This window comes from Pezoporus flaviventris, unplaced genomic scaffold (genome assembly GCF_033815535.1).
Source record: "Pezoporus flaviventris isolate CSIRO_AGI_PZ_B2104156 unplaced genomic scaffold, CSIRO_AGI_Pfla_v1 ptg000005l, whole genome shotgun sequence".
Classification (NCBI taxonomy): domain Eukaryota; kingdom Metazoa; phylum Chordata; class Aves; order Psittaciformes; family Psittacidae; genus Pezoporus; species Pezoporus flaviventris.
This window is the reverse complement of record NW_026892553.1, coordinates 446365-471907: the sequence shown is the minus strand read 5'-3', so window position 1 is coordinate 471907 and position 25543 is coordinate 446365. Positions and strand designations below refer to the sequence as shown.

General features: G+C 60.7%; 1 protein-coding gene across 2 annotated transcripts in view; it reads left to right on the top strand.

Annotated features, from left to right (window-relative positions):
* Positions 1-25226, top strand: part of TSC22D3 (TSC22 domain family member 3) — a 233990-nt gene extending 208764 nt beyond the window's left edge. Inside the window, exons 2-4 of one of the 2 annotated variants that reach the window (XM_061445628.1) lie at positions 10346-10730; positions 23403-23454; positions 24014-25226. In XM_061445628.1, the coding sequence (XP_061301612.1) occupies positions 10408-10730; positions 23403-23454; positions 24014-24259 (621 nt within the window). In that variant the 5' untranslated portion in view covers positions 10346-10407 and the 3' untranslated portion in view covers positions 24260-25226. Of the gene's footprint in view, positions 1-10345; positions 10731-22985; positions 23184-23402; positions 23455-24013 lie in introns of those variants that run through there. The other variant, XM_061445629.1, reaches the window with a different exon arrangement.
* The last annotated feature ends 317 nt before the right edge of the window (positions 25227-25543 follow it).

Sequence of the window (25543 nt, the reverse complement as noted above, 5' to 3'; positions counted from 1 at the left end):
GATGGCTCATGGCCACAGCAAACCCAGATGGGTGAGGGTGGGGACTCAGGTGCCTGAATCCCACTCCTGAGGCCTGCGCTGCCCAGAGGACCCCTTACCCCCTTCGGCCCAGGCTTGCCCAGTGCCTGGTGCTTCAGGAGGGATACGGGCATTAACCCATCCCTTGCCCAAACTGGCCGCAGCAGGAACCAGTGCACTATGGAGTGGTGTATCTCATCTATTGGTGTTCTGTAGTACAAGCTTGTCCTCTGTGGCCTCTGTGTCAGCTCCTTGTCCATCCCACCTGCCTGGCACGCTTGGGGCAGTGCATGATCCCCACTGAACGCGTCTGTTTGCTGCCAGCCAGCCCGCAGAGTGGCTGGGTCCACTCCTCTGGATGGACAGTTCTGGCCTGGGCAAGGTTTTCTCAGAGCTGAGGCATGCTCAGTTTGCAGCATGCTGCTCCTATGGGTGTCCAGACCTTCTTGGGCTCACTTCAGCTTATAAATAAATATTCATTATTAATTTTATTCCTCCTCTGGTGCCAGGGTGCACGAGATAAATCACTGCCGCTCTGTGATAAAGGCTCCAGGAGCCAATCTTTAGCCTTGCCTGAGATTTATGCCTCTTTAAAAACAAAGATCCTGACAAAGAGACAGATTTCCTGGCACAGAGAAACTGTGTAATTAGCAAGATTCATGTTTTCAACCACAGTCCAATACCAGGCCCTTCACCACCAGCGTAAAGCAGGAGACTGCAGGTCTGCCAGGCCCTGGAAAACAAGCTGGTGGTGGAGGCACCAGGAGGATCCACAGGGAAAGAGGCTGTGCAGGGAGAGCACATCCCATGCTCTGGCTCCCAGCATCCCTGGGCAAGGGGATCCCTGTATCAGGGACCACTGCTGGCCCTGGCACCCCCAGCCACGGGCTTGGTTGGTTCTGGGAGCAGGTGGGGGCTGGATGGACTGGGACCAGCATTACCCACACTTGTGGTACAGGGAGGCCGGGATAGGCTGTTCTGAGCATCCCCAGGCTGAAGGGATGCTGTTGGAAAAGCTCCACCAAGCTTCCATGGCCATGGGGTCTCTGCAGTGGAGCCAGGTGTCTCATGGAGGCCAACACTGGGAAACAGCAAAGGTTTGGCCCTAATCCTCCTCCAAAGTAAGGGACAAAGGTCCCTGTAAGGGGGCAAACCCATGATGAGGCAGTGTCACACCTGAGGAACAGGGACACCCCTGTGGAGCAGGCCCCATCCTGGTACATGGTGCTTGGAGCTGGGTTCAGCCACTGCACAACCCAGCGAGGGCAGAACCCAGCCCAGGACCTTCCTCTGCCCCTGCTCCTCTGGGCATCTCTCTGCAGGAGTTAGGACGAGCCTGGCTTATTCGAGGAGCCACCAGCCTGTCTCCCAGTTACCAGCCACCAGCCTGTCTCCCAGTTACCAGCCACCAGCCTGTCTCCCAGTTACCAGCCACCAGCCTGTCTCCCAGTTAGCAGCCACTTTCAGGGGCAGTGGCTGTCTTCTAGAGAATAGCCCGCAGCTGCCACACTCCCCAAGCACCCCAGGCAGCAGTTGGAAGTACAACAGCCGTGGCAAAGGCCCATAACATTAATGAGCTGTCACTTTAAATGAAGCATCTCAAATGGGTGTTTCATGGAGATTTAATTAGAACCTGAAAGTTATACCGTGAGCACTGGCTGGAGCTGAGCCGCAGAGGATGGGTGTAGGCATGGGGCTGGGACTTGGGATCCTGGCTCTGCCATGGTTGTACACTGGCAGTTAATGGGCAAAACGCACTGCAATGAAGAAGGGCAGCCCTCGCCCCTGTGAGATGTCATGCGCTGTCACACAGGTCCCCCTTCTCATGCTCTACCACCAGGTCCCCTCCAGCCTGGCCTCGGCAGGGCTCCACAGCAGCATCCCAGCCTCCAGCAGGCTAATGTTCCCAGCACACTGCTCAGGCTTGATGCCAATGGAGAGGAAGATCTGGAGAAGAAAAAGAAGGTTATTTCCATCCCTGAGGAGCCCTGAGGTTGCTTAGCAGTGTATCCAAGCAACACCCCTTCCTGATTATAAAGTTGCCTTCTGCCCTTCTCCACCATTCCTGCCTCCAGATCCTTCATTGAAGTCAGGACAAGATGCTGGGAGCACACAGCAGCAGGAGCACACTGCAGAAACATCTTCATTCCCAGCCAGGCAGGCTTCTCCATGGGTAACCCCCATCAAACACTCACAGATGTGCTGAGGGCCATGGTGCCAAAGAACTTCCCTCTGCTGGAGAATGGGCAGGACTGAAACTCCAGCAGCTCTGAAGCAGGAGAGCAAAGACTGAACCTCACCAGCTCTACCACCTCCACCAGCCCCTGGCTTAGCTTGCTTCTGCTGGTGACAGCAGTGCGAGGTCCAGACAGAACCCAGGATGGCCAAAGCCTTGGTGCAGCCTGGGGCTGGAGACCATCACACCATGGAGAGGACCATCCACCTGCGACACAGTCCTGTTCCATGTTGTCCTGGAGAAGCCTCCGAGGGCAGCATGGGTCCAGTGGCTGCACAGCCTGGCCCAGCCGTGGTTTTCCCTTTGCTTTGGTGTCACATACTGATGTGAGGTCCTTCCTTGATCACACGGAAGCACCATGAGATGTCAAGTGAAACCCAGGCTGTTTTTACCCTGTGGAGCTATTTTTACCCCATGGTGCAAACGGACCAGACAGGGTGTCCTCCCTGGTCATGCTGAGCACCACCAGCTCCCAAGGCAATGCCCAAGGAAAGTGGCTCCTTGGGATTAGAAAGGGCCTCTGCCAGCTTCCCAAGGCTGGCAGTGCCCTGTGGTGCACCCCTTGGCCAAGCACCTTGCATTGCTCTGACAGCCTGGCACACAGCAGCACAGAGGGGAAGGAGCTTGCACCAAATCCCACATGGAAAGGGTTGACCAGTAGCTGTAGTGATGAGCTGCTAACACCAAAACGACCCCTTCAAGGCCTCCCAGTTCCCCAGTTCCAAGGGGCTCCCCTGCCACCTCCACAGATGAAGCCCCACGTTGTGTGAAGAGATTTGGGCAGGCAAAAGGCCCCTTTGCAGCCTGCCTGGGGACTCCAGACAGTCGCAAGGCTTTCCTGTACCACACAAACCTTAAGGTGCCACTTTTAATGTCTCTCCCAGGAGAATGCCAGTGCTGGAGTCTTGCTGTTCCTTGACATTGCTTTCTGGAGAAGAGGAGGTTGCGCTGAGGTAATGATGCTCTGACAAGATTGTATCCTGCCTTGGTTCCCACTCTGCACTCCAGCTGCTCCATGCTCCCAAGGCACTGTCGGACCCGGCCCGGCTGCATGGCTGGGAAGGTGTGCACAAGCCCTGCTGGGGGCTCTGCCCTGCTCCCACCTCCCTGCGCTGCATCACCAGCAGCTCTGCTCACAGAGGCCACACACAGGACCGGCCCCAGGGCGATGTTAGGTGTGCGCCTCTCATCATTGCGTAATGGCTAATTCACCTTAATTACGTTAAACTTGTAACAAACTCTCTCAGAAACTATTTATGCTGCTTATTCCTTTGCTCAGCCCCACTTTCTGATGAGCCATTCCCAGCTGTTCCAGCAGCAGCCCACCCACAGCACAGCCGGTTGCTGCCCAGCTTGTTTTGCACTGGAAATGTTACCCCACCACCACCGCTGCGGTGACACTAGTGTCCAAGCCCCACCACCTCAGCAGCGCTTGGGGCCGGGTTGCACCGTGCTGGTTCTCCCCCCTCGTGCACCACACGTGAGCTGTGGATGGTGATGCTCTTCCCAGCATTCTCTAATCCCCTCAAACATGCATTCAGTTCATGAGAGCCTGTTAATTTGTGTCTGAGGCTTACAGACATCCCCAGAGGAGCGCTGCCAAAGTGCCTACCCGAGCCCACACGGGAGTCAAAATCCTGGTGGGAATATGAGGCTCTGCAAAGCTGAGCATCAGCTCTCGTGGCGCAGACAGCTCCTTCCTCCTGGATTTCCCCTGTTCTCTCCTCACCCCTCTCCTTGTGTGCCCCACCGTGAAGCTAATTCCCAGGATCATCTCCGGGATGTTTCACTGGATGCATGGATGTTTGCAGACTTCACCCACTCAGGCTGAAGTCGTTTGGGCTTCGCCTCCTCTGGAACTGACACAGCAGCATCCTGCGTCCTCTGGAATCCTTCTCAGAGGAGCTCAGTGATCATCTGGGCAGGCCAAGACCTGGAGCTTTTTTCTCTTGCAAAGCTCCAGAGGGGTATGAAATGCCTAGGGACAGGCCCAGGTGTCCACCTGTGCAAAGGCACACTTCTGTGCAAGGTGCATCCTTATGGCGAGACATTTGCTATGGAATCTCCCAAAATATGTTGAGTTTTAAGGGCTGTTCTCCCCAGTCTGCTTATACAAGTGGTCACCGCAGGGACTGCAGCCAGTGCGCTTTCATTAAGTCTACAATAATTAGCATCAAAGGCTCAGGGAGCAGCATTTACTGTGCAGTGCCTTTACCAGTCGGGCTTGCGCAGCTCGGTGCTGAGCTCCCGCTGCCGGGGGCGGGCTGCTTCTGGCTCAGCGCTGGGGACTTGCTGCCATCCAGTGGCTGCTGGTACCTGATCCTGGCCCCATCCTGGCTGCCCCGGCGGGAAAAGCACAAGTAGGCGTGTGTAGGCGTGTGTAAATGTGCTCACACGCGCGTCGGCTTGTGCACGCACACGGGAGTCCGCAGCCCCGCGTGTGTCTGCCCACCTGCATGCGTCCAGCCATGGGAGAGCCAGTGCTGGGAGACCCATCCCGGGGAGATCCAGCCATGGGAGACCCATCCCGGGGAGATCCAGCCATGGGAGATCCATCCCGGGGAGATCCAGACATGGGAGACCCATCCCGGGGAGATCCAGCCATGGGAGATCCATCCCGGGGAGATCCAGACATGGGAGACCCATCCCGGGGAGATCCAGCCATGGGAGACCCATCCCGGGGAGATCCAGACATGGGAGACCCATCCCAGGGAGAGATCCAGACATGGGAGACCCATCCCGGGGAGATCCAGCCATGGGAGACCCATCCCGGGGAGATCCAGACATGGGAGACCCATCCCAGGGAGAGATCCAGACATGGGAGATCCAGCCTGGGGAGATCCAGCCATGCGAGATCCATCATGGGGAGATCCAGCCATGGGAGATCCATCCCGGGGAGATCCAGCCATGTGAGATCCATCATGGGGAGATCCAGCCATGCGAGATCCATCCCGGGGAGATCCAGACATGTGAGATCCATCATGGGGAGATCCAGCCATGGGAGATCCATCCCGGGGAGATCCAGCCATGGGAGACCCATCCCGGGGAGATCCAGACATGGGAGACCCATCCCGGGGAGATCCAGCCACGCGAGATCCATCCTGGGGAGATCCAGCCATGCGAGATCCAGCCCCAGGAGGGACTGCTGCTGGACCACTCCAAAGCACATGGTGCTGCTGGTGCTGGGAAACCCTGGGAGCCTCGTGTCACGGGTGGCAGAGCTGAACTGTGTTTAACAAAAGCCCTTTCTGTCTGGCAGCTGTAGACACTCGCGAGGGGGAAGAGGAAGGTCCTGCCCAGCACAGGAGTGCTCCACAGTGCCCTGCTCTAAGCAGCTCCCCCGGTCTTTCCTGGAAGCTGGTGATGGGCTGGGTGCACCCTCATCACGCCGGGGCATTCGGGTGGGCAGCCAGGGCCACTTGTCCCTCTTTGATCCTCACAACAGGCTCAGCTCATTGGAGATGCCCAAAGTCTGGGCAGCCTCCAGCTCTATCTTCCAACCATGGGAAAGCTTGGCAAGAGTGAGACTTTGCATCGATTTTGGCACTGCATGGACAAGCACTGAGCATGACTGGATCAGCTTCCACACACAATTGAATATAATGCAACTTCATTCATATTAATACAGCCCTGATTTCCATGGTCACTCAAGTGAGGGTCTGAGGCAGGGATTTGCTGTGCAGCAGCTCCCAAGCAGCCCATTGCCAGCGTTAATTAAAGATGGGATTGGAAATTACAACCATGGCTGTGCTGCTGCTGCTCTTTGGATAGGTTCTAATATCTCCCATAAATTAACGAGGGTAGGGAAGAAAGGATCTCACAAGTGCAGGGGCTTCCCAGGGAAGTGAATTGCTTTGCAGGGATCACTGGGTTTAATATCTTGCATTGCTGTGTCACTTCTCCACCCCCAGCAACTGTACACATGAGAGACCAGCAAGGAACAGGGGCAATCACCAGCCGTGGGACAAGGGAGGTGGAGGATTCCTCAGGGATGAGCCCATCTGGAGCAGACAACGGGCCCTGCCTGGTCCAGCTTGCCAGGAGCACAGGCCAGGTGTGGCTGGGGGGGGAGGCTCCTCTGGCTGCCAGGGGTTTCAGTGGGACCTGGATCCAGAGTCTCGAGCTTCCAGATGCTTGGACTTGTTGCCCTATAAAGGAGGGGGGGCTTTCAGCTGACACATGGTATATAACAGAGAGACTTCAGCCCTCTCCCGCCTTTCAACAACATGGTGCATTGAACTATGAAGTCGGGATGGGCTCTGTGGCCCTGGCTCACCCTCCACCAGCAGACACGAGGAGGATCAACAGCAATAACGGGGTGTCCTGTAGGGTGTCACAAAGCTGCTTCTCAGTGTGCACAAACTACTCGGGCCTTTCTATCTAGGCAACGGTTTTCCCTCTGAAAGGGCTTGCAAGTTGGATTCCCAGCCAGAAGCATTGCTCATAATTCAAAATGCTCAAAACTGGAGTTTATCGCCATCGGAAACAGCTCACAAGTCCCAGGGAAAAAACATAAATGTCTTGGTGAATATTTGTACATTTTTTCAAATGCCACCAAAAAAAAAAACCAACACATTTCTGGTACTTGCCATGACTGCCAAATCCAACCGGAGAACAGGGATGCCCCCCCGAGGGCAAGATGAGCAGTGGCAGCACTCTGCCAGGCTCAGCAGGAACCCCACGCCACTAGGTGGCCACCGTTATCCCATGAACCTCCCAGGGCATCCCTGAAACTCCTACTGCCCCTTTGCTGGGCACCTCACAGAGCTGGAGGGAAGTTTAACTATGCCAGTGAGTGCTGATGCCAGCAGGTGCTGATGCCAATGGGTGCTTACCCCAGTGGATGCAGCGCAAAGTTGCTGCGCTACAGCTTTACCCCTCCACTTTGAGATTTCATTCCCAGGCTTGCACCAGCACCGTAGGAAAGCCGGTTTGACTTTAACCCCTTCTGAAAGAGCTGGAAAGTCTTGCATGGAATAGCCCAGCCCAGATGGAAGAGCCCTGGCACTGCCGGCATCAAGCCAGGGTCGCTCCTAGCTGTGATGCCATCCATGCCCATAGCTGGTGTGTGGTGGCGCAGCAGCTGCTGGCAGTGCTGGGTGTTGTCAGCACTCTGTGGGTGCTGGGAACTGGGGGGTCCTGGGAGCAGATGGAACAGCCCCATGAACCAGCTCCCTCCAAAGCTCCAGTGGGGAAGGCCTGGGAAAAGCAGCATGGCCAGATTGTGCCTGAAGCCTTTCCTGGCACTGCCCCAAGCTATAGCAGGAATCTACAAGGAGAAGGGCTTTGGACAAGGGCCTGCAGGGACAGGCCAAGGGGAATGGTTTTAATCTGCCAGAGGGGAGACTGAGCTGAGCTGTTAGGCAGAAGCTCTTCCCTGTGAGGGTGCTGAGGCGCTGGCACAGGGTGCCCAGAGAAGCTGTGGCTGCCCCATCCCTGGCAGTGTTCAAGGCCAGGTTGGACACAGGGGCTTGGAGCAAGCTGCTCTAGTGGAAGGTGTCCCTGCCCGTGGCAGGGGTTGGAACTGGATGAGCTTTAAAGTCCCTTTCAACCCAAACCGTTCCAGGATTCCATGAGAAAGGGTGGCTCTGGAGACCCCTGAGATCATGACAGGGTGCAATCTCCTTTCCCACATGCCCCAGCCCTGGACTAAGAATATGGGCTGTGGATCCTGCAGCTCACAGCTCCTGAACAGACAGCATGTGTCTCCCTGCAGAGAGAGGAGAGAGCTCTGTGCCCACGGCTGGCATGGAGCTGGATGAGCCCACGTTCTTCCACATCTCTGCGGATTTCCCCCTGTGCTCTCCTTCCCAGCCCATTACCTCTCCAGCCTGGGGGGCAGCAGGAGAAGCAGGGGCAGGTGCCGTGGGCCGGGAGCAGAGCACCCCACATTCCAGCCAGGAGAAGGGAGTGCCTTTCAGAGCTGAGAGGGCGACGTGGAGTCCGCATGCACTGCACCAGACTGAGCCGTGCCCTGCTCCCCAGCTCTGCACCAGCCCAGCACAAGTCCTCACCCGGCCACGACCGGGGCTGGCAGAGCCTCTGCCTGTGTCGGGGTAAGGACACCTCACTCAGGGCACGGAGCAGCAGAGCGCCCTTGAGGAACGAGCTGCAGGCAGAAACCGGCGCATCCCAGCCCTGAGAACAGCAGGACCCAAAAAGGCCAGAGCTAAACATAGGAAACCTACTTTTAAGCCGTCGCTGCCGCCAGCGGGGCTGGGTGCCCGCACCGGGCGATGGCCTCATCCCAACACGTGCCTCCAGGATCTGGGGCTTAGGCAGCCCGTCGTGGCTCGCACGTTTGAACGTTTGCATATTTACACGGCTGCACGCACGAATGTGTCAGCCCGCGACGTGGTGGGGAGAGAGGAGCTGAAGGCTGGTGTGGGGCAGCCCCGTCCCATGGCCTTGGGGTCCGGCTACCGACACACAGCCAGCCCAGGAGCCAGGGCCCCGGGCACGGCGGGGCCACCGGGAAGGGGTGCGGAGCGGCGGGAGGGGACCAGTCCCTGGCGACGTGTCCTTCCCACCGTGGCCACGTGATGGCAGCAGCCTCCCGCGGCTCCCGCGGGCCCTCTCCCCACATCCCGCCCCACAGCGCTCGCCGTGGGGCACGGCCCAGGCGGGACCCCCGGCCGAGCTGCCGGGAACGGGTTCCAGCCGGGGGAGGGGGAGGAAAAAACCCCAGCACCCTCCTGCTCCTGTGGGCCTGGCAGCAGTGGGGATAGCCAGGGCCCCCCCCCACCAGCAGCATCAGAAGGGTCACCCAGGGACCTTCCCTCCCGAGGGGCTCGGTGGAAGGGGTGAGTAAGCAACTCGGCATCAGCCCTCAGCACCCAGCGGAGCCGGAGCAAGAGGGGACATCCCTGAGGGCAGCCACTCCTTCAGGAATTCCCTCCGTCCCAGCCCCATCCCAGGAATGCCAGTCACCCCCTGGACCCCTGCTGGTGCCATCCGCCTGGCAGGACCGGTTCCCATCCCACCCCCAGGGCTGCTTGAGTGGACCCTAAGGGAAAGGAAAAGCGCTAAGGCTTCCTTGGGCACTTTTACAGCTGTTTATCGGTGGCAGACGCTGTCTCGTGCTTTCATTGGTTACTAACGCACTGGAAAGTGCTTCATCCTCATGTGATGCAAATGCATCTTCCTCCTTCTTGCCAAATAGGGAACAGAAATGTTTACTGAACACTTCTGCCTTCAGCAGCGTGAGAGCCCTGCTCACAGCTCAGGGGAGCGCCGCTCTGCAGGCGGGGTCCTGCTGTCCTGGTGCTTCTGTTGCTTTTGCCCTGCCATATTCAGACCTGATTTTTCTCTTCTTGGCAATTCTGTGCACTTCAGACCCACTGCTGTCCCCTCAATGCACAGCTCACTGGTGGAAGGGATGTTCCCAGTGGGATGCAGGAGTGCCTGGGAGCCACATTCCCCCCCCCCCCCCGCCCCCCGCAGAAATTCCCTTTCTCCCTTGTGTACCCCCAGAATCCTTCAGCCAAATCCAAACATCTCCCCGTGCTTGGTCACGTTCCACCTCTGCTTTTTCCCACTCTGGGTCAGGCAGCTCCCGGCCATTCTCCCAGGACACCCCAGGCGCTTCCACCATCCTGGGGTGGAACGGATGAAGAAAGGAGGAAGAAGAGCCTTGCCCTTTTCCCTCTTCTCCACCTCTGCTCCAGAATCGCTCAGGCTCTCGATGCCCACGCAGAAGCCCCGGGGGGGGATTCCGGGGATGGGCTCCAGCCCCGCCGAGTCCCTTCGCTCTCCTCCCAGGCTGCACAGAGCAGGGCTGGGGGTCCCTGTCACCCCCTGCACCCTCTGCCACGACCCGGGGCCACCCCGCTCCGTCCCCAGACCCGAGGCCTCGCTGCCGGCTCCGGGCTGCCGGGGGGCACCAGGAGCACCGGGGACCCCCCGCGTGGGGCAGCGGGCGCTGCCGCGGGAGGACCGCTGAGTGCGCGGGTCCCGGCGGGGCGGGAACCGGGCGGGGTGGGCCGGGGGGCGGGGCCAGGGCGGTCGGCGGGGCCGGGCCGGGCCGGGCCGGGCCGGGCCGTGCGGCGCTCGGTAGCCGGGCGCGTCCTGCCGCCGCTCGCCCTCCCGGAGCGGACCCCGGAGCAGCTCCGGCTGCGCCGCCGTGGCTCGGCTCGGCTCGTGGGGGACCCGGGATGTCCTCGTCGCCCGCGGAGGAGTGCCGGTCGCCCGTGGGGCTGGACTGCTGCAGCTGCTGCCTGGACCTGGCCAACCGCAGTGGGCTGGAGGAGGCGGCTGGCGGCGAGAACAACAACCTGGGCAGCCCCACGGTCAGCAGCTTCCGGCAGCTGCAGGAGCAGCTGGTCCGCAAGAACCTCAACACCGACAAGCTGAGCTCCATCATGCGCCAGGACTCGCTGGAGCCCGTCGTGCGGGACCCCTGCTACCTCTTCAACCAGGGCATCTGCAACAGGAACATCGACCAGACCCTACTCTCCATCCTGCTGCTCTTCCACAGGTGAGTGTCCCCGTGTCACCGTGTCACCGACGGGCTGCCCCCTGTAGCCGGAGCAGGGCCGGCATCGTGGGGTGAGGCGAGGGGCTGGCAGGGTCAGGGGGACCCCTGTGACCTGACCCTGGGGTTCGGGGATGGCAGCGTTGAGGGATTCCAGGGTGGGAGAAGCACGAGCGAGCTCGGGGCGGGGGGGGGGGGGGGGCGGTCCGTCCGCCGTGGGTGGTGCCAGTCCCCGGGTGCGGGTCCGGGTGGTTCTGCCCCGTGACAGCAGCGGTGCTGTCTCGCGGAGCCCTGCTCTGTCTCAGTCGCAGCAGTGACAACAGCCTCCTGCTGCACATCTTGGTCCGTGGACTCTGTGTTCATCCCCCCGGCTACATCTTGTCCGCACAGATGTTGCCTGCAGGGTCATGGACAGTGTCCAGCGTCAAACAAGAAGTGTCCTCTTGGTCCTGGTAGGAGAGGGGCAGCTCGTTCCTTGGGAAGCAGCTATGCTGCCTCGAAAGCCACCTTTAGAGTTAGTGAGAAACTGGATAGAGAGCCCGAGAGCCCTGCTGATAGGTCCTGCTCTTTCAGCAGCCTCCCTGCCTCCAGAGTATATTGAGTGAACACACGTCTGGCCTGGGTGCTCTTTCCCATCCCTGGAAAGCGACTCTGCCCCTACAGAGCAGATCCTGCTTAGGTCAGAGCACGCTCCTGTGGGGTGGGACTGCGAGTGCTCAGGCAGTGGGACATACTTGGGACTGGCCTCATCCAGCCCAGGAAGCTGGGCTTTACCCTGGCAGGGCTGGGAAGGCAGGAGCACAGGGTCCCTCACTGTTCCCCTGACCCAGCGCTGCGGGTACAGGAGATTGAATGGGGGTCCCAGAGGCTGCCACCCTGCAGGGTCCCTGCCCTGAGGAGGGGACCTCAGGGGCAGGGGAACACAGAGCTGTCTCAGGTACTGCGCTGGCACCTCCGGCTCTGCAGTGGGGCTGGCCCTGGTGCCCAGCAACCTGGAGGGCTGGTTGGACAATGGGGAGCAGTAAGATGGAGGCCCAGGGCTACACACCTCGGCCTTGGATTGCCAAGCTGGACCTGGGGGGCTGCAGGGAGCTGCAGAGTGGCAGCACCAGCACTGTGGTACTTCATGAGGTGGGACACATCCTGTCTCCCAGGGCTGAGGAGATGCTTGGCCACCAGTGTGTATGTGCCTGGCTGAGCAGGCAGCGGCTCTGGGCCTCATTCCTCGTGGTATGGCCGCATGCAAGCACGTGCATGGCAGCACCCACATGTCTGCTGATACCCACCACCCTCCCCACCTGCACATGCACTCACAGGTGTGTTCCTGGGCTGTGCATGCATGTGCAAGCACCCACGTAGGGCAGTGATGGGCTCACACGGGGCCACCCCACGCATGCCCCACACTGCGGCTCCTTGGAGATGCTGCTCCACTTGCATAACCCGAGCTGTGGCTCAGGTGGGTAAGGAGGAACAGGGACAATCGCCAAGGCCCTGAACCCACCCAGCAGGGAGGGAAGCGGAGCCCAAGGTTTCCCATCACTGCGGGAGGCTGCGGGTGTTTGGTGTTGGGGTGGGGAGGGGAAGTGAGACTCTGTCCCCAGCACGTGCTGGAGTGGGAGCCAGTGCCCAGGCTGCTCACTGGGAAGTTGGTGACAGTGCCACAGTAGTGATGTGGCCACCGGTCACGGGTTGCTGCTTTGGACCTCACCTCTGCTGGAGCAGGACCCCTGATGCTCCTGACAAGCATTGGGCTGCTCGCTGAGGTCAGGAGCACACAGAGGTGCCAGGCAGCAGGGTTTCTCCCCTCAGTGCTCCTCACTGCCATGCCCAAGCCCATCCTACATACCCCAGTGTGTGCTGCGTCCCGAGGTGCTTCGGGCATTCCCTGTTACAACAGGCTGTGCAACAGCATGGTGCATAGCCATGGTGTCCCTCTGTCACGCCCATGGTGCGGAGCCTGCTGGCATGACCGGTGCCCTCGCTGCAGTGGCACAGCCCTGACAGAGGTGCCCACACCTCCGTGTGCTGTTGTTTTGCTCCAGCCTGAACTTTCTCCCCCTGGGGAGTGAGCCAAGACACCCAAGAGGCGATAGCTTACAGAGGATTGTGGGTGCCAGAGGAACACCCCGATAACAGGCCCGATAAGGGCACCCTTGCTGCTGGCACTGGGAAGCCCAAGCAGATTTGTGCCTCTTGTTATAGCTGGTGTGCTCCGACACTGGCACAGGAGGAGGTCGTGTGGATGCACACGCTCGTGCATGGCACAGGGGGATCAAGCAGCTGCATCTGGAGTCCAAGTCTGACTCTGAGGCTGCTGGAGAGTTCAGCCCATGCTGCACCCAGCCCTCAGCTCTGTAGGTCAGGGTCAGACCTGGGCTGGGATACTGGATGACCTACACTGAGGATTTCCAGCCTGGCTCTGTGATTTTCCCCCAGTCAGGTGGCCTCCACTGGGCTCTCCATGCTATTTGCTAGAGGCAGGGATGCTGTGAGGGATGCACAAGGTAGGGATGCTCCAGAGCAATTCCTACAGGACTGGTGCTTCTTCAAGAAGCCCTTCTGCTCAAGGTATGTCTGGGAAGGGACCCTATTCAGAAAGGGCTTCTCCCCTCTGTGCCCTCACTTGGGCATGTGAACTGCTCTCCAGGGTGACCTCAGCAGTGCAAAAGGGCCAAGCTTGTGTGGAAACACCAGGTGCAAGGAGGGCAGCTACCACCGTGCTGGGCTGAGCAATGCATCTTCTCCCTGCAAACACCAGTGTTGTGGGCAGGAAGGCCTGCCACAGCGTTATTCTGAGGTTGCTCATCTGCAACCCAGACACAAGCCCACCTGAGCACGGGACGGGGAGAGCAGCCCCATGGCACCTTCCCATGGCCAGGGGGCAGAGGGGAGCCAGCAGCATGGGATTGGGTACAGGAACTGTGCTGCGGGGGGAGCAGCATCCTCCCAGTGCGTGCTGGAGTGTGATTCAGGCAGGGCCCCGCCTGGCTCTGGGGTGGGGACAGGAGATATGCACCAACCTGCTTGCCCACATGGTCCAGCTCGTGCCAGCTCTCCTGCCCAGCCCTTCCTGAGTAAAATGGAGCGGCAGCGTCTCCAGCCTATGCCTCGAGGCGCCAAGGGGACATCCCTGCCCAGCCTGACCCTCTCCAGGTGCTGTAGGACCTGCTGCTCCCCCAGACAGGGTGGGCAATGACCTGTCCCTTGGTCTGAGCCATCAAAGGGGCCGGGAGCCACCTTCTTCGGGACCTGGGCAAGCCAAGGGCATCACAGGCAGGCAGGGGAGCACTGTGCTGTACTGGGAGGCTGAGGAAGGATAAATCAGGGCAGGAGAAACTGAGCAGCACAAGGTCCCACCACAAGGTCAGGCTGGCAGTAAGAGCCACACGGGCAGCGGTGACAGGGTGGCATTTGTGGCATGGCACCCTCTGTTCCCGTCGGTGGGGTGTCACTTTGCAGCAGCAATGCAGGAGCTGGAGCCAGGCTGCAAAGGTCATCGCAGGGTGGGGGCCAGGAGCACATTCCTGCTTTCCGAGTGGGCTGGAGCAACAAGGAGGCATTGACGGGAGCGGGACCACAGGAGCACGAGTGAGCGTGAGAGAGCCGGGGGAGAGAGCCCAGGGCTAGAGGGGGCTGGGAGCAATGCTCTCCCGTCCCCTCAGCACCATGGCACCTGTGCCCTGCTCTGCTGTTGTGGGACCGGGCTGCAAGAGGCCTGACCTGTGTCCCTGCGTGCTTTGCTGAGCCCTGCAGACCGCCGAGCTGCCGGAGCTTTGGCTCAAGCAGCAGGAGTAGCCGGTGCTCCAGGGAGTAGCTGACCTTGGCATGCCCAGAGCCTCCCACAGCCTGCAGCTCACAGCAGCCGCTCTGCTGTGCCCGCCATGGTCTCCAGCAAGGGATCCGGCCACCCCAGGCCTCCTCCCTGTGGCCCAGCAAGCTGTGCGGTGATGTCCTCGCAGGGCTGCCGCCAGAAAAGCCCAGCAGCACTGGGCTGGGCTGCAGCATCCTGTGCTCAGCAGGGCTGGCAGCAGTGTCTGACCCTGCCTGCTCCTGTGAGACCAGCTCCCTCCAGCAAGGAGATTCTGCAGTGTGCCCCAGTGTGCAGGAGAGCCCCACTCAGCCCCTCCAGCCCCACAGGATGAAGTCATTTGCCCCTGGCCACACACAAGGTTATGGCCCAGGGTGCCTGGCAGAGCTGAGCTGGAGTCGTGATGCCAGCAGCAGCTGCACAGAAACCTGTCCTCAGCCTCCTGCGAGTGCTTGGGCACTGCCAGGACATGTGTGCGGCTCCGAGCAGACGGGGGGTAGGTGTCCCAAGGACAGCCAGGGACGGGAAATGCTGGCCAGGGTTTATTTCAAGCTTTGAACTTTCGGTGTGGAAGAGGTTGGAGCTGCAGTGGGCTGCAGGGGTCCAGCATCACAGAACCATAGAAGTCTCAGTCAGAAGGGATCTTAAAGATAATCATGTTTCAGTCTCCTGCCACAGGCAGGAACCCAGCTGACACATGGCCTGATGGTGCTGAGGCCAGTGCTGCTGAGCCGAGCTGTGAGCTGGGGCTGGGGCTGGCCCGTTGGAAAGCCTTTTACAGTCTGGGTGGCATCTCAACTCCCACTGGGCACACAGCACAGGTATGGATGCTGTGGGCAGTGCCTCTGAGGGCACCCCGTGCCCCTGGTGTGCTCCTTGCCAGGACACGAGGACGCCTCCACAGCCACCTCCCAGCACAGAGTGGGTTAAACCCGACCCTGTGTTTAGGCAGAACACCGTGACCTGGGTGGGACGGAGGGTTCAGAGCACACGTTGGCACAGCCAGGGGATGTGTGTGTATGGGTGTAGGGGCAGATCCTGCCATTGGGAAGTGACTGAGACCCCATTTGAAGAGAGCAAAGGGTGCTCTGAGGTGTTTGCTGTAGGGCAAGGGCTGGAGAAATGTTCAAGTCTGCAACCTATCCCAAAGCCATGCTTTACCCATGAGCTCTGAGTTATATTTATCCAGGTGCCACGCATTGCTGGCTTGAGGACAGGAGTTTGTCATCCTGTCTGTGTTCTTGGATTATATGTATATATATCTATATATATGAATATGTTTGAGGGGCTTCTGCTGCAGAACAACTCTGGGGGCAGAGCAGAAGCCCTGGGGCTCTCCCTGATGCCCCAGCCCCAGGTGGGGTCCAGCTCTTCTGCCTGCATGGGCAGGACAGGACGTTGCCACAACCTTGAGTGAAACCATCCCAGTGATTCCGTGTGGTGTGGAGCAGGACTGCTCTGGCTGCTTTGGAGGCAGGGGACAGGCTCAGGTTGTCTCCAGGGGTTGGCACAAGCAGCCAAGGGCAGCCAAGGCCAGGTACGGGAGGCACGGCAGCACCGCAGGTACATTCCCACCAGCAGCTGGTTGTCTTTCGCGTTGTTATTGTTCTGAAATGCCAGCGAGGTAACGCAGCGTCCCGGTTCCAAGTGCCCAGGATTCCTCGCTAAGGCCAGCATGGTGTTAACGCCGGCTGCGAGGAGCTGTCCCTGCCTGACCTCCCGGCGGCTGCCCCCCGGCGCAGCATGGCTTCAGGCTCTCTCCTTACCCCACCGCCTTGTGTCTGCCCACAGGGGACGGGGACCGATTTGGGGGTTCCCCTGGACGTGGATTAGTCTGGGCTGGGAGAGGCTGCGCGGGTCCCAATGTGCTGCTCTCACAGCTCCCAGTCTCTGTCCTTTCGCTATACAAGGCGCTGCCTTCCCATCAGCGAGCTGCAGGGCAGGAGCTGCTGATGCTGAGGCTGCCGAGCACGCACGCCCGTCTCCAGCGTGGTCTGGGATTTATCTCGGCAGATGCTAGAGGCCCAGCCTTCGGGTTCCTCAGCCAGGCTGGGGATCTCCAGGAAAGCTGGTGCTGCACCAGTGAGCGGCTTGCGGGGCAAAGCCGGGGCTGTGCCCTCTGTGCACCACAAGCTGCAGGGTTCCGGGGCACCGGCGTGCTGTGAGGGTCCCTTCAGCATCACAGTCACCTCCGCTCTGACCGCAGTTCCCTGAAACTGGACCAGGGAAAGCCAGGACCTGCGGATGATCCAGCTGGGACTGCCCAGCGCAGGGCAAAACAAGGACAGGCCTGAAGTTCACAGCCTGGGCTGTCAGGAGCCCTGCGGGGCAGGGCATGGCCAGCCGAGGGAGGTGATAGCATGGGGTTCATCTATGGGGCTCCACCCCACGGGGTGTGAGACGCAGCTTTGCTGACAGATTTGTGCTGAGAGCTGTGCTGAAGACTCAACCCACAGGTCCCCCCGCAGCTGTGAGCCCCTGACTGTGCTGGCCACGGTGCGAGTGGCTGTGCCATGGGGTTTGCTGGGCTGTGCCGTAGTGACACAGTGTGGCTGTGGGACCCTGCACCGGCAGCACTGGGGTGCCCAGGTTTGCTGAGCTGGGCAGGCAGCAGCCTGGGGCTGGTGTCACCAACAGGCGAGGCGGGAGGTTAGGCTGCGTGGTCCAGTGCTGGGAATAGCCAGATCAGCTCTTTTTCCTCTTCCCTCCCAACTCAACATGCCAGGGAAGCTGAGGCCTTGGTGTCTTCCTACATACAGCATCATGGGGAGGGCTGTGACCAGAGTCAGAGCATCTCTGCCCTCCCCTCCCCACGCTGCTGCTGGAGGCAGCTCACACTGACAGGGTGGGGGCACAGGAGGAAGACGAGGGGCTGGTGACAAAGTTGTGGAGAGAGCAAAGCTACAGCTCTCAGCAGGCTGGGGGTGCTCTCGCGCGCCAGAAAACCAGAACTGGGAGTACAGCCAAGCACCTTTATCAGAGGAAGCAGCCCAGCAGCTGGACACGGAGCGTGCCAGGGCTCCCTCCTCCCGCCCTGCTCCTCCCACCCCGCAGGACGGAGGAGCCCCCGCGACTCCCTGCCCTGCCGTGCTGCCCGCAGGAGCTTGCTCTGCCCCGGTGTGGTGAGGGTCATCAGGGCTCCCCATCAGCCTGGCCCACTGCAAATCCTCCCCGGGCTTCCCCAGCAAGGCAAACGCTGCCCCGCGCATCCCTCCCTGTTGTTCTGTCATCCCCCGGGACTGGGTCTGGCGAGGCTGGCATCACTGGCTCTGCAGGCAGGAGCTTGTGCGCCTGCCTGGGCACTTACAGATGTACCCAGTGGCGTTTACCTCTGTTCTGGAGCAGCATGTGCCCTAGCTTGATGGATTTATGAGCCCTCCAAGGTTCCAGTGGGCCTGAACCAGGCCCCTGTGTCCCAGGGCTCCCAGTTGCATGGGTGCCCCCGGGAAGGCAGCTGCCGGCCGAGCACAGTTTGGGATGTTGGGCAGGGGTGGCCAAGGTGACACAGCTGCCTGCTGGCCTGTGGGCAGCCCAGGCATATCTGCCCAGCACCAGGACAGTGCTGCAGGGCAAGGCTGGGAGTGCCGGAGCTCCACAGACCTCAGCCCTTCCCACTGTGGGCTCCAGGTCCCAGCCATCACCCATGTGCCCGGCCACCCCCCCTGCAGGTCCTGCAGGGCTTCGATGGCCCTGGCTAGCACTGGCATCCCATCCTCTTGGCCCACACAACCACAGCTGCAGGCCTTCAGGCTGTGAAGGCAAAGTTTTCTTATCTGCATGTTTGCAAGCAGTGGCTTTTCCTCTTCCCTTCTGCTGTGACCCTGTGAGCTGCAGAGCTGGCTCTGTGGAGCAGCCTGGGCAGCTTTGGCTCCGCGCCTTCCCTGTACTGCTCTCCAGCATCTCTGGGGCCAGGCAATAAACATTTCCCACGCCTCGGACCCTCTGAAGGGCCTTCCTCCCATTGAGTTGAGTCCTTGGGAGCCAGCAAGCCAGGAACACTGCCACAGAGCAGAGAGAATGGCCAGGAGCAGGGGGAGAGGCTGAGGGGCCAGCACGACTCCTGCAGCCACTGTTCCAGCTCCTACTAGGATGGAGGGAGCAAAGGCATCCTTTAATGTTTGGCTCCGCAGTGCCTGGTGCAGGTTCAGTTCATGGCACTCAGCACCTCATCCCTGGGGCTGTGGGGATGTGATAGGCTGGTGTGGGGTGCCAGGGGGTGAGAGGTGATCCCGTCATCCTGCTCCCTGTCATCCTGTACTCCAGCCAGGCTCAGCTGTGCCCCCCAAGTCCTGTTGCAGGGGAGGGGTTATTGCTAAACATCACCCAGCCATCGGGGCTGGATCACCCGGGCGGGGGCACAGCCTGTGTGTGGCTGAGGTGCTGGTACAACAGCTTTGGGGTATCCTGCAGGGCCATTGCTGGGGTAACACTAGTCGTTCACCAGTGTCAGCACCTCTCCAGCTGCTCAATGACAGCCACCGGGTTTTTCCCCCAGAGAGTGCAACAATTGGTGTCACAATTACACCCTGTCGCCGCTGCTTTTATTGTTCCCAAAATAACCATAGGCATGAGCCTGATGAACCTCCCGTAGCTGAACGTGCGAGGCAAGAGCTGCTGTGCTGCTGCCCCAGGGATGGAGCTCTCACCACCAGCCCCTCCGGCTCAGCCTGCTCCAAGGCACCCATCACCATGGCTTCTGGTGTCATAGGGAGCAAGTCCATGGCCCCCTGTGCTTTAGGAAGAGTGAGGGAGGGCATTGCTCACCCTACTCTGCTGCTGCCAGACCTGGAGGAGCAGGAGTGGGACGGTGGGAGAGAAAGTGGCCACCAGCATCCCCACTGGAGTGGGGCCAGCAGCCCAGCCCAGCCAGCTGCTGAGGCCACAGGGGGCTGGGAAAAGGCCCCCCCACTGCTAAGCACCCAGCTGGAGCCACTGCAGGACTCTGCTGCTGTGGGAGGTGTTTGGACAGCCCACAGGGCTCCAAGCACATCTCTGGGGCATGCCGAGCAACAAAGGGTCCAGCAGAGAGCTGAGAGTTGCTGCTCCCACCATGGGGCTGCAGTGGGGCTGCCCCATGGGCTCAGAGTGCACAAGGGCAGAGCTGAGGTGCTCCTGCAGAGCAGCGCTGAGACCATGTGTACACACACAAGTGTGCTTGGCTCAGTCTGACGTGTGTGGGGGGGTATCTGCAGTGCATGTGCAGGATGCACCGGTGTGCATGCAGGAGTGGGGGTTGTAGGGGGTGTGCATGCACAAATGCATGTGAGTGCAGGCAGGGGGTGCATCTGTGTGGGGGGAGCATGCCCATATGGGCTAGAGAACACACATGTGCATGGTGTGGGTGTGCCTGTGTTTGCAGGGTGTGCACGTGCATGTGCATGTGCATGCAGGAGCTGTCTCTGTGTGTGTACTGGTTGCAAGATGTGCTTGTGCTCGTGAGCACCCAGCAGCACACCCAAGGGTGTCTGCAGCAGAATCCATGTCCCCAGAGTGGGTGCCAGGACGAGAGGTTGCAGAGGGTGGTCTGGGATCCTGCAGAGGCTGTGCCACCATAGAGGCAGCCCCGTGCCCAGCATGGCTGCTCCTGCCTGGGGACTCCCTGTTAATCAAGTGCTGGGAAGGGAAGGAAACACGGAGCCCCCTGAATGTGCATCTCTACAAAGTGCCCCTCCGCTGGGGTCTCACACAGAAGGGCAGCATCCTTCCCAGCCTCAATGGCAGGGAGCCCACAGGCCCAGCAGCGATGGCTGTGGCCAAGGCTGTGCAGGGCTGGGAAACACCCCAGGAGAGTGGTGGGGAGGCAGCCGCTTAGTGCTGTTTATTTTTGCAATAGTCTCAGATCCCTGGGAAAAGCATTGGAGCTGGCATTGCTGACGCGGTTTCCTCCTGGAGCACTGAGCTCTTGCTCCAGCAGCCATGGAAATCACCAGCTTCTCTCCAGCCCTCGGTGCTTGAGCACTGTGTCAGGCAGCGCCTGGGAACCCAGACCCATGGGGCAAGAGCCACAAGGCAGGCACCGGTCTGTTCATCCTGGAGCCCCTGGTCACTGGCACTAAGAGGAGTTTTCCTTTGGGAAAAGGGCTGGAGCAGGACTGGGGATGCAATAGTACAGCTGGTGGGGAAACCGAGGCACGGCTGCCAGAGTTAGGGGCAGACTGGGGTCTGTGCAAGAGACAGAAGGTGGCACAACTGGTGACGTGCCAACTGTGGGAGAGAAAATGAACCCCCTTTTATCTCCTGCCCTCTGCTCAGTGAGACAGGCATCTTCCCTGAGCCCCAACAGGCAACTGAGCCACCGAACCCCCCCGGGGTGGGTGGCCTGGGCTCATCCTAGCCACGAGGACAAAGTCATGCCCATGTCACGGGGGCTGTCACCCTGGCCACTGCCCGCCACCCCGGGTTTGGCACACAGAGAGAGGCTTTATGTGCCCGTGAAGGGGGCGGCCCCTGCTCTCTGCTCGGACCCACGGCTCGGGGTGGCACATCGGGCCCTGAAAGAGCCAATTGAGCACGGCTGAGGTCATGCACCCGTGTTTACCCCGTGCCCGTGGCCGCGGGATGTGGCCGGCACCCGTCCGTCCCTGCCACCAGCGGCACTGCCGTATCGCGGCCGGAGAGCAGAGGGGCCAGAGCCGCATCGCAAGGCCCGGCATGGCCTTCCAGCCGCCGTATTCCCCGAGCCTCTTCAGGAGGAGGGACTGGTGAGTGTGGCCTGGCCGTGGGCAGGGGGGGACATGCACCAGCCCGGGGCTAGGGGCAAAAAAACCTACTCTCTGCCATGCATGGGCCAGGCTGGTCCTGGCACAGGGGATGTGCATCACCCGCTGCAGACAGGGGGATGAGTGAGTCCCATGCTTCTCCTCCCTGGGGAGAAACATCCATCCCATGGGCAGTGTCCCCACCAGAGAGGAGAAGATGCTTTCTCGCATCCCCACATCAAACCAGTGTGTCTTGAGGCACCCACACATGCCTGGCTTGTGGTTCATGGGGAGCAGTGTCCCACCCAGGGTGCCTGTGGCCTTCAGTGCTCAGGACACTGCAGTCTTCATCCTGCTGTGGGAAGCTGGGGAATGACTGCTGGAGAGCGAGCTGGAAGTGATGTGCTCTAAGCAGCAGCCATGCCGTGCCGTGCCTCAGTTTCCCTTTCTGAGGCTGAAATACTGCTCAGCCCCCCATAGCCCTTTCCCTGAGGAAAGGGCCTGGCAGCACCTCCACACTGGGGCCCCTCAGGCCTCTCCCTGTCCTGCACCCACCAGCCAAGTGCTGGCACCATCAGCACCCCCTGGATCAGAGGATTTGGGGTCCTCTGCAGCATCTCTGGGGCGCATGTGCACTAGTGCTTCCCCAGATGCTGTGCCATGGCGTGGGCTCTCTTGGAGGGTCTGGTTCAGCATCAGCCCCTGCCCTGGCTTGCGGAGGACAAGCCCCGCAGGGTCGGGGGCAGCAGGTGACCCACCAGGTGCTGTTCAAAGTCCTGATAGGTCCAGCTCCAGCTCCAGGTCCAGCTCTAGGTCCGGGTCTGGCTCCAGCCCTGGGTCCAGGTCCAGGTCCATAGGGCAGAGATAAGTCCCGGAGCTGGCAGCCGGGCAGGGGGGGCATCGCCCATGGTTGGCAGCGCATCCCAGCTCCCCCTTTGCCGCCGGGGGTGTTTTTGGACACCTGCCCTCTCTGTGCGCGCAGAGGCACGGGCGCGGGCCCGGCGTGATGCGGCGGCGGCACCCGGTTGTGGCGCACACTCGTGTGCAACGCGCACGGCGGCCGCTCGGCTGCGCTGCCGGCCCTGGCCGCGAGTCCGCTCCCCTGCCGCGGGGGTTACGCAAGGGCGGGCGGGGTCGCGCTTGTTTTGCACTTCGGGTTTGTTTTGTACCCGGGTTTGTTTTGTACCGGGTTTGTTCTGCGCGGTGGGGCTGTTTTACGCTCACGGGTTTCTTTTGCGCGCTCGTGTTGTGCTCCCGGTTTCGCTTTGCACGCTCGCGGCTGCGGTGTGGGATCTGCGGGCTCGCGCACCCCACATGCAGAGTGTTTCCTCCCCGTCCCCTAAGCAGACCCCCCCCCCCGCCACGGGTGAACCCTCGTCCCGGTTACTTGGGGAGCTCAGGAAGGTGGAGATGTGGGGTGCAGGGATTGGTGCCGTGGGGTGCCAGTACTCCGGTCGCAGCAAACAAGGGGAGCACGGACGCGAGGACACAGGGGGGTTGGGAGGGTAGAGGTGGGGGGTCTGCACTGAGAGGCTGCCGTGCTGCGCTGGGGTGCAACTGGGAGGCACAGAGGTGCGGTAGCGGGGTGCAGTACCGGGATGCGGGATGCAGTACCGAGTGTTGGCGTGCAGCAGCAGGGTACGGGGTGTAGTAATGGGGGTCAGGGTGCGACACCGGGCGGCGCCGGACGCGGCGCTGTGGGGCGCTGGGCGGGCCCGCTCGCTCTGGCACCGCCCGACGGGGCGGACCCGGGGGATATAAGCGGGGCGGCGGGGCAGAGCCGCAGTGCGTCAGCCGTCGGCACTTCGTTTTGTGGTCTTCCGCAGCCATGAGCACTGGCATGTACCAGTCCCCCATGGAGGTGGCTGTCTATCAGCTCCACAACTTCTCCATCTCCTTTTTCTCCTCCCTGCTCGGGGGGGACGTGATCTCTGTGAAGCTCGACAACAGGTAGGGGCAGCCCCGGTACCGGCCGTCGTATCGGTATCCATCCTGCCGGAGATCGGGTGAATGGAGGGGGGAGGTGTCCACATGCATTGATTCCCCAATGAGGGAGAAGCTCTGGTGCGGAGTAGGCAGGGGTGGGAAGGGGAAGGGGGTTTGTTTGCTACTTCCCTTCCCGAGAAGGGGGTTTTGCTACTAACCCTGTCCCTCTTTGCTCTCTTCCAGCGCCTCCGGAGCCAGCGTGGTGGCCATCGACAACAAGATCGAGCAAGCAATGGTGAGCTGCAGTGTCCATCCTCCGCACCTCCCCCGGGCACTTTTGCCCGGGGGGACCCTCACTCCCCGGGTGGGTGCTGGGGGCTCTGTCCGAAGGCATTCCCTGCTCTGCGGGTAGATTCTCTCTCCAGAGGAGGGTCTTTGCTCCCCAGCCGCTTGCTGGGCAGAGCAGCTCCTTTGTTTGCCGTCGCGGCTGCTCAGCTTATTGGCTCTGGTAACGCCGCAGTGCGCAGGGAGCCGGGGACGCCTGGGCAGGACCCTCTGGGCTGTGGGGGTAACGGAGCCGGGTCGCATTGGTGATAGGGAACTGCAGCCTGCCCGACCCCGAGGGGCCGGAGAGTGCATCCTGAGGCAATGAGACCTGGGAGACAGAGGACCTGAGGGATGCTGTGGATGCTGGCCGGGGGGGGTTACACCAGAGTGCTGAGGGTGCGGAAGGGAGGGACAGCCTTTGGGAAAAGCTTTTGCGGCCCTTGGCTAGTGGCAGAATGTGCGCAAGCCCCAGGGCATAACCATCAGGAGATCAGTGGATGATCATTCCTTCCAACGGCCGTTTGCAGGATCTGGTTAAAAATCACCTGATGTACGCAGTACGGGAGGAAGTGGAGGTCCTGAAAGAGCAAATTAAGGAACTGCTGGAGAAGAACTCCCAGCTAGAGCGTGAAAACAGCCTCCTGAAGACCCTGGCTAGCCCCGAGCAGCTGGAGAAGTTCCAGTCCCGGCTCCCCACCGAGGTCTTGTGCCCTGAGGATCAGAGCCCTGGAGTGGCTGCCCCAGCCCAGCACTCGGGGGGCTCTGCGGTGTAAGGTGGCTCTGTCCTTGGGGTGGGCAGAGCCACAGAACTCTTTCTACTTAATCTCCTGCCAAATTGTTTCCACCTTCATCTCACACGAAGGACTGCCAGACCCCGGCGTGGAGCCGTGTCCCCCCGGGTGACCCTGGCCAGCCGTTGGAGCCAGCAGCGCGGCCTGCACCGGGATGCTCCTCTGTGGGGAGACCCAACCACCCACCGTGTGCTAGGGCACATTCATGGAAACCTGGGCATCGCAGCACCCCGGCAGTGCCAGGCGGCTGCTGGCAGGTGAACGGCAATGCGGGGTTGGAAGGAGCGTGCGCCGCGTCCATGCCTCTGCACCGTGCAGGGGGTGCTTCTCCCTGGCAAAGCCCGATGTTGGAGGAAGACCTTGTTTAGTGAGCAATGCAGGCTTGTCCCACCAGCCGCCCTGAAGTGTGCTGGCACCCCGACCTGACTCTGAGCAGTGCCAGTGGTGGCAGCTGCAGCGTAGTGCATGGCTGTGCGCGCATCAGTGTGGGGATTACAAGGAGAAAAGCTTGGTTGGTTAGTTCAGGCATCTTTAGTAGTGTATCTCTGTATAAACACGTGCATGAGTGGTGCCCACAGGGCTGTGGGATGCCCTGGGCCAGCCATGCCCACCTCTGCAGCTGGGGTGTTCCAGGCAGGACTGGAGCCATGAGCATCTGTAATGGGGTGGCCAGCATTGCAGGTGGCACAAAGGAGGGGATAGATTCACCCTCCCTGGCATGCACTGTGTTGGAGCCGTGCGGCAGCCCTGAGAGGATGCGGACTGTGGAGCAGAGCCACAACAGGGGCTGCACTCCAGCCCACTGGGTTGGGGGGAGCTGGCCTTTGCTCGCCACCTTCCCTGGCCAGCTCTTTGGGAAGTGACGGGACGTCTCTCTTGACGTCAGAAGTGGTAACGCAGTTGTGTAAATCTAGGTAGAAATGGCAATAAACTTTACTTTTTGTACAAATGTGCGCCCTAAGCTGTGTGTCTGTGGCCAGGAACGGGATGGTGTGGGTCACTGGGGCATGGGGCTCAGGCTTGCTGGGATGGGACTGGTGAGGACACTGCTGGAAACCTGCTGTCTCCCCTGGACAGCTCTGCTTCAGCCAAGCTGGGCTTTTGGTGATGTGAGCAGGAGCTCCCTTCAAGGGGCTAGGTATGCAGTAGGGAAAGGAGCCCTGAACCTAGAGGTCATTGTCCTTGGGTTCATGTCTGTGACCAGGGGTGTGAGCAGGGAGGAGGCTGCTCTCGGACTGCAAAGAGCCCTCTGCACACCCAGCTGTG